The sequence below is a fragment of the Parus major genome, chromosome 1A (assembly GCF_001522545.3).
Source record: "Parus major isolate Abel chromosome 1A, Parus_major1.1, whole genome shotgun sequence".
Lineage (NCBI taxonomy): Eukaryota > Metazoa > Chordata > Aves > Passeriformes > Paridae > Parus > Parus major.
In genome coordinates this window covers 58,745,638-58,760,052 of record NC_031773.1, presented here as the reverse complement: position 1 = coordinate 58,760,052, position 14,415 = coordinate 58,745,638, and the positions used below count along the sequence as shown (strand labels likewise).

The 14,415-nt window shown below is 41.9% G+C and overlaps 1 protein-coding gene across 2 annotated transcripts; it reads left to right on the top strand.

The window, feature by feature from the left end:
* The first annotated feature begins 983 nt into the window (after window positions 1-983).
* On the top strand, window positions 984-5,642 carry MRPS33 (mitochondrial ribosomal protein S33). 2 transcript variants are annotated; one of them, XM_015629423.3, is made up of 3 exons: window positions 984-1,081; window positions 3,381-3,644; window positions 5,299-5,642. In XM_015629423.3, exons 2-3 carry the CDS (start codon window positions 3,430-3,432, stop codon window positions 5,402-5,404), a joined length of 321 nt encoding a protein of 106 aa, XP_015484909.1. In that variant the 5' UTR covers window positions 984-1,081; window positions 3,381-3,429; the 3' UTR covers window positions 5,405-5,642. The 2 variants fall into 2 exon arrangements, with proteins under 2 accessions (XP_015484909.1, XP_015484908.1); XM_015629422.3 differs by having other exon boundaries at window positions 1,013-1,070.
* Window positions 5,643-14,415: the final 8,773 nt, after the last annotated feature.

Genomic DNA, 14,415 nt, shown 5'->3' with positions numbered 1-14,415 from the left:
CTGGGAAAGTTCATGTCTGGTGGGATTGGCAGTGGCCAGAGGGGTGCCAGGGGATGCATAGCAGGGTCAGGTGAGCATCCCCACACCTCAGGGACTCCCCTGGGCACACATCCCACTTCAGCTTTGGGACACGAAGGTGAGTGACCAACCCACCACCTTCACCAGTATCAAGAGACCAAGAGGCCCCCTGTGCTGAAAGACTGAGATTGTGCAGGTAAATTTGCCAAGGCAGATATATTTATGCAGCTAAATAACCATCTTTGAAAACAAGCAGCAGGAGGGAAGCAAAAGTTAGGACAGTAAGAACTGGCAAGGAGCACAGGAGACGTACGCCCTGAATTTGGAGTAGAGAAACAGTCTCTCAGAGTGCTTTGGAAACACAGTGAATGACAAACATTTGTGGCTCCCAAACTCTCCCTTTCATTTCCTTTCAGTAAAATTAGATTTTGACATTTGTCCCAAATTGTCGCATTTGGTCAAGGCCGTAAAGTGAAGACACGGCTTTCAGCTCTTTATGTAAACCCACGCCTTCTCCCAAGAGTAAAACCAGCGTGGTATTAACATGTTCTTACGGAGCAAGGCTGCTGACTGGATGTGTCAGTGAGGACATCTCACATCACCCTTCTCTGGCAAAGAATAAGGCTCTGTGTAGACTTGTCATCAGCTTTTAATGAGGATAACCGCTTTTCTCATTTCATGATTAGATTTAGCATATAACTCCAAAGCTGCTTGCAGCAGGAAGGGAAACAAATGAAAGAGAAGGAGTCACAACGAAAACGTTCTTGGCGCAAGAGAGTGCGACCCTCTCGTGGTGTGCGGCCTTTTGGGTTGTACTGTGCAGAGCCGGACGCGACGATCCTCCTGGATCACTTCCACTGGATATTCTGTGACTCCATGACCGCGGGGACAGCACCCAGAGAGCCGTCACCGAGCGCGGGGAAGGAGGACAAGCAGCAGAGAGGGACAGAGGAGGAGGAGGAAGATCCCGCCCTTGGCCGCCCGTCCCGCCCCTCGCGTCACCCGTGCGCGCCGCCTCTGCTCCGGCAGCGCCGCCGCTCCTCGGGCCGCGGGTCAGCGCGGGGTGAGCGGGGAGCAGCGGGGGTACCGGGCTCCGGGGCTCCGGGGCTCCGGGATGCCGGGCTCCGGGGTGCCGAGCGGGGCTGTGTCCCCGGGCGGGGCCGTGTCCCCGGGAGCCGCAGTCTTCGGGCGCGTCCCGGCGCTCCCGTCGCTCAGGGGAGCGCGGCCTGAGGCGGCGCCGCGCCAGCGCGGGTTGAGCTCCGTGGCGGCCTGGTCTTTCCCCTGTGCTCCTGGGAAAACCAGAATGAACGGGGGGGAAAGAGCGTTCTTCTGGTGTTTTCTGAGCGATAACGGAGCGGTCTGAAACAAGCTGGTGGATCGGGAATAAAAAATAATCCAGCCTGGGACAGGAACGGCTTTGGGTGGGAGTAGAGAGCCGGGAGCAGGTGGAGCGGCAACACTGAACACTGGTTGTGCTTTAGGTGTGTTCATTCCCTGTGGGCAGTCCTGAGGATGTCATTGCTGGAGGTGACGGTAACGAAAGTTCTCTTCCATCTCACAGAATCACCCTAGAACAGGGTTTGGATAGCTCCGGCTCTTGGGAGTCTGCAGGCTTTGCTTTACTTCTCTCTCAAGCGTTCTTGGTCGGGCGGGGATTAATGGAGGTCTCCAGCCTTACCTTGGGCTGTTATAATTCCTTCAACGATTCAGAAGTGAAAATCAGGTTCTTCAGACGGCAGGTTTGCATTGTTCAGGAGCGAAAGGTATTTTCATTTTAAGGCTGAAGTAAGTAAATGGTGTGTCTGAGTCTGGTGATAGGGACATGCTTTTGGACTCATGTGATGACGAGTTTGGGGGACAGTTTGTTGCTTTGTCTCAGAATATAGGAGAACTGGCTGTTCTGAAGCAGATGATTTAGCAAAACTTAGTAATTATTTCCCCTTCTCATTGCTCACATTGAAGTCACATTGAAGTGCTGCCTTGCAATTATTTAAGAGCTTCTGTCTTCTCACCCTAGGCCTACTGCCTTAGCTCAAGGCCTCTGATACTTTGCCTTCTCTTTGTTTGCTTTTCCCATTATTCTCTCTTCTCAAATTACTTGTATTATTTTCATGCTTTTTTTCCTGCTTTCTTTAGAGTGCTTTGCTAACAGGAGTAAATCAATGCAGGTCCTCCAATGATCAGATACATGTACACGTGAGGTTATGAATACTTCAAATTTGTGTTATTAAACAACAGGCCCTGTGTAATCATACTGAAGTGGACTTAGCACTTGTCCGATGATTGCTCTTATCCATGATCTTTCATTTGTTATGCTCATATTCTGGAATCAGCTGTGCAATATTTTTTAAAACAAGAATTTTAAACTTTTACTTCAGTGTCATGCTCTTGAACGAGCCTGCCTAGTTTGTCTGATGATTTATATTACCACTCGTTCAAAAAGGCAAAGTACAGACAAGATAAATTTCAAATACAAGATTATGGGATTGCTATTCTTGTCTACTACAACCTATTCTGCAAAGAAGGAGTAAAGACTTAAAATGAGGAGGGTTAGAAAAGCTGAGGGAACACCCTTCTCATGCTATTTTAGGAGAGTAGATGTTGTCTGGTGGCCTGATACCAACAGTTTTGTTTTTAGGACATTTTTGTTGCAGAGGTTTTTATGTGAGTGATGACTAAAAGAGAATGGGAAGCTGCTGATGGATTTTCTTGGAAAAAATAATCTGGCATGGGAAAACTACTTTTTTCCTCTCAAAAAGAATAGGTATTGTGAGAGACTGAAACAAGAATGGAGAAAAAACTGCTGCAGATGATCAAGGGAAGGGAATTGAGATGGGAAAGATCTGTGTGATTCATATAGAGAAACATGATTTATTTATAAATAAGTTGTTGTTACATGGATTGTAACGATGTTCTGAATAGGGTGAGAAACTTTCATGAGGAAGAACTTCCAGGTTGCTTTCTCAGTATGTTCAAATGGTGCCTTACCTTGTGCTTGTGCAGCAGTCAGTGGTATCACACAGGTGTGATTTTTGGCAGAGTTCACACTGTAATTGTCCCTATGGCTGGAGTTTAAGGGTTGTCTTGTGCAAGCTGAGTGGGTTCTGCTAATAAGCCATGCTTGCCATGGTAAATGGTGGCGTAGTGGAGGTACTTTTATAGTTGGTATTGCTGGAAATTGTCCCTGAATTCATGTAGATGTTCTTTATATTCAGAATTACATGCTAGAGTATTAGACTGATTTTATGCAAGGAATGTGTGATGTCAAATGAGTGATACATTCTTTTGTTTGCTTTAATTCTGGGATAGCTTGTTCTACTCAGCCATCTTAAGAGTTGTGACTCCTGTGTTTCCTTTTGCAGGAAGGTCTGTCTGTCTGTCTGTGTATGTGTGCCCACCATTCCTGGGGAGATGTCCAATGCTTCCAGCTATGCCCTTCGCATGGCCCGGCTGAGTGCCCAGATATTCGGCGACGTTGTCAGGCGCACTGACTCCAAATCCATGAAAGTGGTGAAGCTGTTCAGTGAGCAGCCCCTGGCCAAGAGGGAGGAGGTGTACAACTGGTACCCCCCTCACAACACCTACTACGGCCTCATGAGGAAACTGCGCTACTTCGGGCTCTACAGGTACTTCCTGCGCTTGTGGGGTGGGAGCAGGACTGGGATGGGAAAGGGGTGGGTGGAAGTCTTGTTGCAGTTGATTTCCTTAAGGGAAAGAGGAGAAATGTTTAGTTCTGAATATGGTACATATGGAAATAGACATTTGATTGTTGCACTGAGGGCAAGGAGAGCAAAGTGACTGCTGTCTTGACTTTTACCGTAATTGTAATCTTTTGTGAGGAAGAGTTGAGTGTAGTTGTGGGCAAGCAGTTACCTAAGAAATAGTTCCTGCTTTTGCTTTGTGGGGAAAAGAAAGCTTTCTGATAGACAAGAGATGGGTCTGTAGTTCTGAGTATGTCAAATGAATGTGCTAAAAAGAAGTGATGTTAATACCAGACTTACCATATAGTTCTCAGTCATTCAACAGCTAATAAGTGAAATTTAGAAGAGACAGAAAGTCTCTGTTAGGCCAGAGGGCCTTTTTATTCTTCAAAATAAATTAAATTAAATTCAAATGTGTTTTAAATAGTCTTGTTAATTCCAGCTACATCCAAACCAGTTGTCTAATTTCTAAATTAACTTCCACAGTCTGTATCAGGGAGAATTGTACTGCTGAAGAACATTAGTAGGAGTCAAATGCAGTTTTTTTACTTCTATCAGGTAGCCCTAAAAAAATCTTTAAAAGTGAGGCTGCAAACCCTGTATGGTCAAAACAGATTACCTGTTGCTAGTATGACAATACTAACCATCAAGGATTGCATCCAGGATGCTCTTGATTTAGGTGGATGTGGCAACACTTTCTAGACTGGCTGTTTACACAGAAAGCCTCAATGTGATGCTAATGTTCTTTTCTCCTTCCCCTATTAAGTTCATTCTCTGGCTGCTCTGTATACAGAGAGTTGGTAGAAGGAAAAAAATCGTGCAATGAAGACTCATAGACTAATAAGGCTGGTAATAAATCACAAGATTTTTGTTTCTATTTAGAGAAGGTGTGTTTAAAAATAGCAGCGCAGCAGTCTTAGGCCACATAGGATGCAGTTATGACCTCTGAAAATCATTTTGCACTAAAAAATATAGGGACATATTAACAGAACTTACTAGAAAATGATTGAGGATTAATTATCTCTGCCAGCCCCTTCATCATCCTTCCTGTTTTATTCTCTTATTAAGATTCTACCAGTACTGATGCCATCTTCATAACTCATTCCTGAAGTCACCTGAGCAGTGCCATGTGCTGTAATTACTGCTCAGCATGGCCCTGTTTCCCTAGGAGCTCATGACCTGAACACAGGAACACAATGTGCTGTGGCTGCACTGCTGAGCTGGATGACAGGGGGGAAAATCTTACTCTTGTCTCTTGCTGATTTTTGCAGTTTACTGCTCATTGAAACAAAGGGGATCAATAAGTGCAGTTGAAATAATACATATCTGCACACACCCCTTGTTGCTGAAAAGGACAATCCTGTTAGTTCTGAAAGTATCAGAGGAAATCTCTTATATTATTATTCAGTGATACTGCCAGCAGTAACGTGGAATATATTGCAGCAAGCTTCAGTATGGACTTCATGGTTAAAAAAAGTTTTGATTTTTATTTTTTTTCATTAGCTTATGGTTCAAAGAACTATTAGAATCTCTGCATCCCAATAAAAAGAGTAAACTTTATTCCTTCTTCCCCATCTAGGGATGAGCACCAGGATTTCAAGGAGGAGATGAGGCGATTGAAAAAGCTCCGTGGGAAGGAAAAACCAAAGAAAGGGGAAGGAAAGAGAGCTCTCAAAAAGAAATAGTGCTGTTGGAACAGTGTAACTGACTATTCTGGAAATGCTGGGGAGCAGCTGGAGAAGGCTTGGCATGTGAGCAGCGTGTGGGGCACAAGAAACACACTGTGAAATAGTGGACTCCATCTTGGGAATGCACTTGGGTCTTTGAGGTTTTACTGGTTTTGAATTTCTGTACTTCAAATACACTGTATATTGCAGCACAGTAATAAAAAAAAAAAGGTGCTCAGTGTTTTTCTTGAAACCATCTGTAGTTGTTTCAGTTTTCTTGATCTGGAAGTTGTGTGCTTTTCATTGTCTGTTTTACTTTCTTGTGTTAGTATCAACACTGTGGTCACAAAAAAACAAGGATTCCTGCTTCTGCTGCGTGTCAGTCTTACCTTTTATAATTAGTTTCATTTCAGAAATAGCTCTAGTGCTATTTTTTTTCAAGTTTTTTTAAGTTTTTAAGTTTTTTAAGTTGCTATTGCACTCTGTTGCTCTGTGCTTTTCACTGGACAATACTTCCCAGACTACTGCCTGCCCACAGCACTCTGATTGTACCCTAAACTTTTAGATACTACAACAGAAGAGGCTGAAATATTAAGTAACTAAATCCATATAATAATAGAACTATTATATGCCGTCATGAAATACAATTAATTATATACAATATGAATTTAAATTATTTTTTTTTTACAGTAAACTTATTCTGATTGCCTGGAAGGCATGTATAAAACACTACCTAAGATGATGAACATTTTTATTAGCATTCAGTAGGTGTTTTATCACTAGGCTCCTTTGGTTGCTAATATTAATGGCTGGTGGATCTATATAAATTTGTAACAGCTCTACCTCACCAAGGTTATTAATTGAAGAAGTGCTGATTGTGTTAAAGGGTGTTTCTGGTGAGCTGCATAGTTCTTGTTCAGTGTCCTTGCTTCATGTTACCTGTTTTTCTGAGCAGCTCTAAGAGAAGCTGATTTTAGGAAATCTGCAGTGTTGTGGGAGAAGCACCTGAGTTCTTACCACAGTCAAAAAGATGCTGTAGAAGTTAATATTTTATATGCACTGCTCTGTACTGCAGTGGTAAGTTTCTCTCTAATTTAAAATCCTTTTAGTAACTTAAAACTTTTGCTCAACTGTAATGTGCTTAAGACATTTTTGTGTTCTGTGTGTTGTCTGTGGGTTGTAACTTGTCTGGTACTGAAGTACCTGGAGCCTGTGATGGGCCCTCCAAGAAATCCTTGGTTCCTGGGACGTGTGCATGCAGCTGAGGGGGAAGGGTCTGGTTCCCTTGAATTCACCTTTGTGAAGAAGGGCAGCATGGACTCAGATACTGGGCAGGAAAGAGAATTATCCAAGTAGAAAGGTTGCTGCTGCCTGACAGTTTCTGGCTATAAATGTGAGGGGTGAAATTGTTACATTGCTTGCTTTGGTGAAGAGAAAGACCCATTCTGAACCTCTCCAGCAGAGCTACTGCAGCAGCTCTGCTCAGCTCCTGATGCCTTCTAAAATTTAATCCAAGATAAATAAAAATGTTTCCCTGTTATTTAAGATGAAAAATCAAGACCATCTCTTCTGGTGTTGTGAAACTCTTAACGCTTTCACAGTATAAACACACAAGAGACCAAAAGTGTGCATGCATCAAAAAGGGAATTGTAGTTCTGTAAAGAAAGTATGAGTCGCCTTAAACTTTGTGTGTGTAGGCAGACTTGGTTATGAGTACACTTACAGCAATATATAAAATACTTGTACAACATAATGAAACTGATGGAAGTGCCTGTGAAGTAGGAGAAGTGAGACAAAAGGACTGAATTGTTGATTTTCGCCTTTTTCTGTGCAGCATTTACAAAATCAAATGGATGGAGGAAGAAAAACCAACCACTTTCTGAAAAGGTCTAAGTACAAGAGAGGTTGACCTACCTAATTTTTCATTATTTTTCTTCTGTAGTACTCATTTGTTAGAACTTGGTCTTTTCAAAAATGTCTGTTTCCCTTTGCCTAAGTCTTCACCCTAAAATAATGATGACTCAGCCAGAATTGAAGCATATCCTAGTGTTAGTATAATCTATTGCTTGCTGGAAGCATTAGCATAACTATTTTGTTCCAGAAAATACAGCCTTCTCCTTTCCATAGCTGGGATAGAAATAGGCACTTTCCTACCTCCCTTCTAACCTGTGCTCTGTCATTTTGGAATAGGCATGGCGTGGAGAAGACTGCATTTTGTGAATCACAAGGACTAGACAGATTTGAGTCAATCCTGAAGCATCACATGAGGTATTAATTAGGAGTGGAAGGAGAGTTCCAGCCACATTCTGAAGGGTAAATATAGGAACACTTATGCTTTATACAGCTCTTGGTATAATGGTGTTTTATGTACATCCATTTTATGTACAAATTACCAAGTTTAACTAGATCTTTATTTTCAGTTTTCCCCTTAAAACAATTTTTTTCACTGTTGAAACTGCTGTGTTTTGTTACAAAATTCATTCTTTTCCTGAGGATATGAACTGACTGCCCTCAGAAGATGTATGTTTTAATTCTTGATCAGAATAAACCTGGTTAGCTGACCTCCAAGGGGCTAACTGAAAGTAAAAACCAACCTCTTTGCAGTCCTGAGCAGCTTTATTAAGTGCCACTGTTTCTTTATTTTGCAGTGCTTTAGCTATGCCTGTCTGTAATTAGACTCTGGTATGATGTATTCATAGCTGCTGAGCACTGCTGTGATAATCACAAGCTATTTTGTAAACAGGCTGACCCAGTTGCTGTATATATCCTATAGGGAGTGCAGCTATTGCCAGAACCTCTTACTATTGCAAGCCCTCCAGACAGGCAGAAGCTCACTTGCGTGTGACTGTGTTTTGTAATGGTGGAAGGAAAAGAAAAACCTCAGTCTTGCTTTCTGGCAGAGCTACCAGTGTGTTAAAATATCTGTGCTCTGCTCAGAAAAGTGATAACTTTTAGTTAGAATAAAGTTTTTCCTACTATGTAGTCTGTTCTACTTATTAAAACAGCATTCTGAGTTTACACAGCTCAGTGAAATGCACCTGAGTTACTGTAAAGTTTTAGATAAATGCTTTGTCTTGTTTGCCTTTGCTTCCCCAAGAGTAAAATTAGAACAGTGATCACTTAGAGAACAGCATCATGAGGTTAAGCTGCTTCAAGGATGGGAGTTTACCCCAGGAGAACCCTGCAAAGGGCTGCTTAGTCTGGCTGTGGTAGGACTTGTAGCTCTCTGTGTGTTTCAGAGAGATGGTTGTATGCAACAGCTGACGACATTTTTAATGCATAAAGCTGTGGTATGCTACTTTGTTTGCTGTTCAGCTTTAGATTTAAAATGATTTAGAATGTCAAATGCTGAAAAAAATCTTGATTTGATCAGAAAGTAAAAATAAAATAAAAAAAATCACAGTTATTTCTCAAACTATAAATATTTTTGAAAATTTGAAGTATCTGTGTACATCTTCCTCTACCTCTTTGAGTTTGAAGGCTATTTTAGGATAACTTAAAAAAAACAACCATCAACAAAAACTATGTTTTTGAAAAGATTCACGAATTTGAAAAGCTGCTTTGATAAGGGAATGTCAGTGTTTTGTGTTCTTTCTTTTAAAGCAGAAAGGATAATATGCAAGGAAAACAAATGCTATGGGGATCTCACATCAGTTTCCTCAAACTCAGTTCTTCTCTGTAACTGATTGTGGAACTTCTTGTACAGTCCCTTGGCAGTAGCTTATGAAAAGAAAATCCTTCAAAGGGACATTCTCTGTTTGTCATCTTGATATTGAGATGTGTAAGAGCAGAAACTCTTCCTGGTTAACCTCCCATAGGGGCAGCATCATTCCTCTAAACTGTCCAAACAACAATGGAAAACCCAAAGGTTCTAATAAAAATTTAAGAGGAAAAAAGATTGTATGAGGCAAGTAAGAGAAAGCAGAAATGAAAACAATACACTTACCATAAATCCTAGAGGTAAAACTTGAATTATGTGGGTAGGCCAGCTATTTAGAATGGATCTTTCTGTGTCTGCACAGCAGGGGTAGCATGAAAAAGGGTGGTTTTCACTTCTTTCTTCTTTCTTTTCCTTGTCCTTTTCCTCAAGTGTAGTAGTAGTAGTAGTAGTAGTAGTAGTAGTAGTAGTAGTAGTAGTAGTAATAATAATAATAATAATAATAATAATAATAATAATAATTTGAACACAAAGAGGAAGGAACAGACAGGAAAATATCTGAAAGAATTTCCTGGAAAGGCTCAGTCATAGCAGAGTACAGCAATAATGTGTTTGAATGGGGAGGAGCATAACTCTAGACAGATGCTAGAGGGACATCACCACCACACTGGCTGGGAAGTTGTTTAGGGTTGTCTAAGGGGATAAATATGAAGTCAACAGCATGATGATCATGACATCAGAGTGTCTTTATACATACTGTGTTGAATTGTTCTGGGTGGAATACTGGGGAAAATTCCACAAAGTGAAATATTTAGAAAAACTGAGAAGATTCCCAAGAAATGGGTTTGTTTTATGCTGCGAGTTAGGCAGAACTGGGCTGAGCCAACTGTTATAGCACTGGGACCATTTCTCTCCTGGAACAAGAAGAGGCAGACTGGATGACCTAATACATTTTCTCATATCATAGCTACATCTTTGAAAACAAATCTCACCAAGAGCTAAAAAAGGATTTTTATATCCATCAGGTTTTCTGTCTTTGCTTGAAGGTACTTCACTTCATCCCAGGGCTCCTAAAGCTGTTTGTAAATATTTCATAGAGTTCAGAGGGTCTCTCTCACTTCAGTTGTTGTTTCTGTGTGTCTGATGTTTGCCTCATGGGCTGCTTCAGTAAATAGGTTTTTAATGGTATTAGGAGCAAAAAGCACCTGAGGTCCAGAAATTCTAAAAGGCGTCCTACTGCCACACACAGTGCTGTGTTGCTGCAAATATGTAATTGTGAATGCATCACATTCCTCTGTTTCCACTACAGTCTTGACTGGATAAAAGTGAGTGGGGTCACTTGACTCCCACCTTTCAAAAGCAGATCTCTAAACACGATTCCAGGTTAAAACATCTCCACCAGAAGTGGCCTCACTTTAGAAGCTGCATAAATATTGAGTATCTCCAACTGGTATCAATAAGATTTACCTCTGTGTAACAGGTAAATCCAATGCCAGCCTTTGGCTGACAGTGGCCTCTCCAAGACAATACTTGTGAAACCTCATGTCTCCAGAGACTCCATGCAGGCCAAAGGCACTTCCCCAGTGATATTCCCCAGCTGGACTGGATGATCCTTGTGTCTTCCTTCCAGCTCAGCATATGTGATTCAGTGTTACCAGAGTAATGTAAGGCTCTCTGGGTGCCATGCATTGGTTTCTGCAGAGAAGAGAGCTTCAGTGGCTCTAGGAGACTGTGAGACTCTCTCATCTCTGAGAGACTGTGCTGGCACCTGGGTGATGGGGAGTTATTTACAACCAGCAACTATGAGCAAGGTGAGATGCTTATAATTTCTATGCTTACATGCAAAGGAGCCTGTGTGCTACAGGCAGCATCAAACTGCTGCTCAGAGTATTTCTGGAGGAGCAACAAGCAGTGAGGGTATTGCATTCAGTATTGAGCTGCCTGGTGAACAGAGAAGTTGATTGTAATTTTTTTAATTATTTCTAAGACATCAGAGTTTATGCTGGTTTTATATTTAAGTACATGAGATATGACTGATATTTCAGCTGATGTTACTTAGTATTGTGTTTCGTTTGTAGGCATAGGAGCATTTAGGTGAAGGCTCCAAGCTAAAATGGCCTCAGCATGCTTGTCCAAACTGGCACATTTACCTCAGAGAGGAGCCTGGGAATGAGGCAGTGCAGATGCCACCAAAGACATTTCTGGTGTGAGTGCATGCAAGACAGTTGATGTCCAAGCTGCATGTGTGGCAGCATGAAGAATTGCTCAGGTATTGTCTGTCCTGGGCCTGTATGCTGCAATTCATGTGCAGGTAAGCATTGTTGATGAGCTCCAAACCTCACAAATGCTTTCTGAATCAACAGCATAAACAGAAAGGTGAAAATTAGGCTACAGAATGTCAGAGTTGTTACAGGCAACTAGTAAGTAACACTGTAGCCTCTTTATTTTTCTTCTTGTGTACTTAGCTCTGCTTACACCCTGTGATGTTTGCCAAAGCTCTGCTCCATTGCCTTACACCAAAAAAGCCAACAGCGTGACCTGTCTCTGTATTTTCAAACTCAAGTTGCTTGATAGCATCTTCAAGTTAATTAATAAATATATTACTGCCCTCTGAGGACAGACAGTAAGGTATTGACTAGGCATGCAAACCACTTAAAAATCAGATGAAATGGAGATCTGAGCTGGAGTCATTGTCGTGGCTTCCCCCTAGCTGGCAGCCAAGCCCCACACAGCCGCTCACTCACACCCCCACCAGCAGGATCAGGGAGAGAACTAGAAGGATAGAAAGTGGAAAACTCGTGGGCTGGGATAAAGACAGTTTAATAGAGAAAGCCAAAAGCTGTGCACACAAGAAAAGAAAAACAAGGAATTAATTCATTGCCTCCTATGGGCAGGCAGGTGTTCAGCCATCTCCAGGAGAGCAGGGCTCCATCACATATAGCAGTGACTTGGGAAGAGAAATGCCATCACTTCAAACATTTTTTGTCCTCCTTCCTCCCTCCCCCTTCTTCCTTCTTTCCACCACCTTTATATACTGAGCATGATGTCTTATGGTCTGGAACATCTCTTTGTTCAGTTGGGGTAACCCGTCCTGGCTGTGCCTCCTCACAGCCTCCCAGTCACCCCCAGCTTCCTCACCAGCCTCACAAAAAGCAGAAAAGGCCTTGGCTCTGTGTAAGCTCTGCTCAGCAATAAAACAACATCTCTATATTATCAACCCTGTGTTCAGCACAAATGCAAAACACAGACCCATACCAGCCACTGAAGAAAATTAATCCTCCCCTAGCCAAATCCAGCACAGTCATGCAGAACACCCCAGAGAGGGGGGTAACAGAATTTGTGTTCATTTATCAAAACAAATGTGTCTTCCAGAGAAAGAGGTCTCGTTATATCAAAAAGGAATAACCACATCCAAGAGCCTTCAGCATAACTGCAAGCTTCAAGCAGTCCACAGCATCAAAAACATTGAGAGGCCATTTGCCACTGCACCAGAAATTTTGCCTTTGGCCAAGGGCATACTCACAGGAATGAGGGTAGAGCAATATGGTTAGGATATGGTCCTAATTTCCACTTGGTTGGTGAGTAGCTTTCTTTTATAGGGGAGACTAAATGTTTGTGAGGTTTGTGTTGTCTTGGTGGTAGTGAGGATTAAAAGACAAGGATGGATTATGAAGGGTGACACTGACTCTGCCAGCAAGACACTGGTGTTTTAACATATAATACACATGCATATGTGTATTACAATATAAGCATTAATTTAGAAAGGTTATACATCCTATCTGACCTATCCCTAAAGAACAATGACTCTTAAAACTCCAGCAATGGGGAATATTGCCCTGAGAAACATGATATGTCACCATGTTCTCTCTCTCCCACATCAAAGCTGCAGTTTCTGTATTTGATTCCTGTTATTGGTTTACATTTTTAGATCTCTTAAAATACCCTTTTCTCAGGCCAATGCCAACCCTAATGGATTTTTTTCTGCTCAGAGTAGAGGCTAGAAACTGAAAGGTGCAAGTTAGTATCTAAACTTGTATTAGATCAGATATGTAGATAGTCACCAGCATGTCTGTAAAGTACTAGAGAATCAAATAACAGCAGGTATTCAGGCCAGGGGTAGCTCAGCTGCCCTAGATATTATGAAGGAAAATCCTCAGACTGGAACATAATTGAACAGTCATTTTCTGAACAGTAAAATGATTTGATTGAGGTGGTATTCTTTCCTGCCCTTTCTTGGAATACATTCAATCACATTAGTGGGGTTTTTTTATGCCTAAATGGGATGGTTTTGAGTTATAAAATGTGATTATTCACACTGGTATAATAATGTAAGGCATATAAAACTGTTTAGTCCTTAAAGCTGATCAGCTTATCACTGTCCAACACAAAGGACTCAGAAATCAGATATCTGAACAAGCTGGATGTGTTAAAGCAGTGACCAGGGATGCTATGGGAACAGGAGAGTCTGGTCTAATCTTTGCAAACATGAGGTACTGTCCCAGTTTTAGTAAAGTACGTCAGGCAGGAAAGCCAGTGTTCCTTGCTCCTTTGTTTCCCTGTTTTCATCTGCTTCTTGTTTCCTAGGAGAGCTGCATCTTCTTTTCCAGTGTCTACTTCGACTACATTCTCCCTCCATCTAATCTTTTACCCATCCCTCCCCTTCTTTTTCTGCTGGCTGTCACTTCTGTTCCCTTAATAGCAGTTTCAGGGCTCATGCTGAGGGTCCCTCAAATGCCACATAGGTCAGTATTTACACTGCTTTTGAATAAATGCTGGTTTTTTTCAGCTTCCCCCACACGGACACGGGTGAGGGCAGGAAGCAGCAGGGAGAGGAGCAGAGCAGGCACTCACATTATGGACCCCAAAGTCACCACTCACATGCGGAAGGAAAATGGGTCAGCACTGGGTTCTGGTGACACCAAACAGCATGCAGGGTATGGAAGGGGCCTATAGGCAAAGTCATTTCCATGTCCCAATCCCATCACCTTTCCTGCCTCCCACATGTTTCCAGAGGAAAATGCTTTGCTTTTTACCTTCTGAACGTTTGGGCTCTTCTCTGGGAGAAAAGAGCAACAGTTTTATAAATAATGACTAAAATAAATTACACTCGAATCAAATGAAAGCTATGTAAATATTCCAAAGATTATTACAAGAAAATCTAGAATAGGTTATTATTTCTATATAAAATAGAGTGTGTTAGATCAACATTGCTTTTAATGGTAGAATGAAAACTGAGTCAAGAATCTGGTGGATTCAAATTTTTTTCTTGTTTTTCCTACTTCTGCTTTACTGGCAGTCTCCACCCATCCTCATCATTTCTGCTCATGTACTTAACTGAGGCAAAGAGCTATGAAAGCTCCATCAGCTGAAA

Bases quoted from the DNA above. Each gene is read 5' to 3' on its own strand.
- MRPS33 (XM_015629423.3), top strand. From the start codon at position 3,430: ATGTCCAATGCTTCCAGCTATGCCCTTCGCATGGCCCGGCTGAGTGCC. The intron at 3,645-5,298 runs GTACTTCCTGCG...TTCCCCATCTAG, and splicing joins CGCTACTTCGGGCTCTACAG to GGATGAGCACCAGGATTTCA.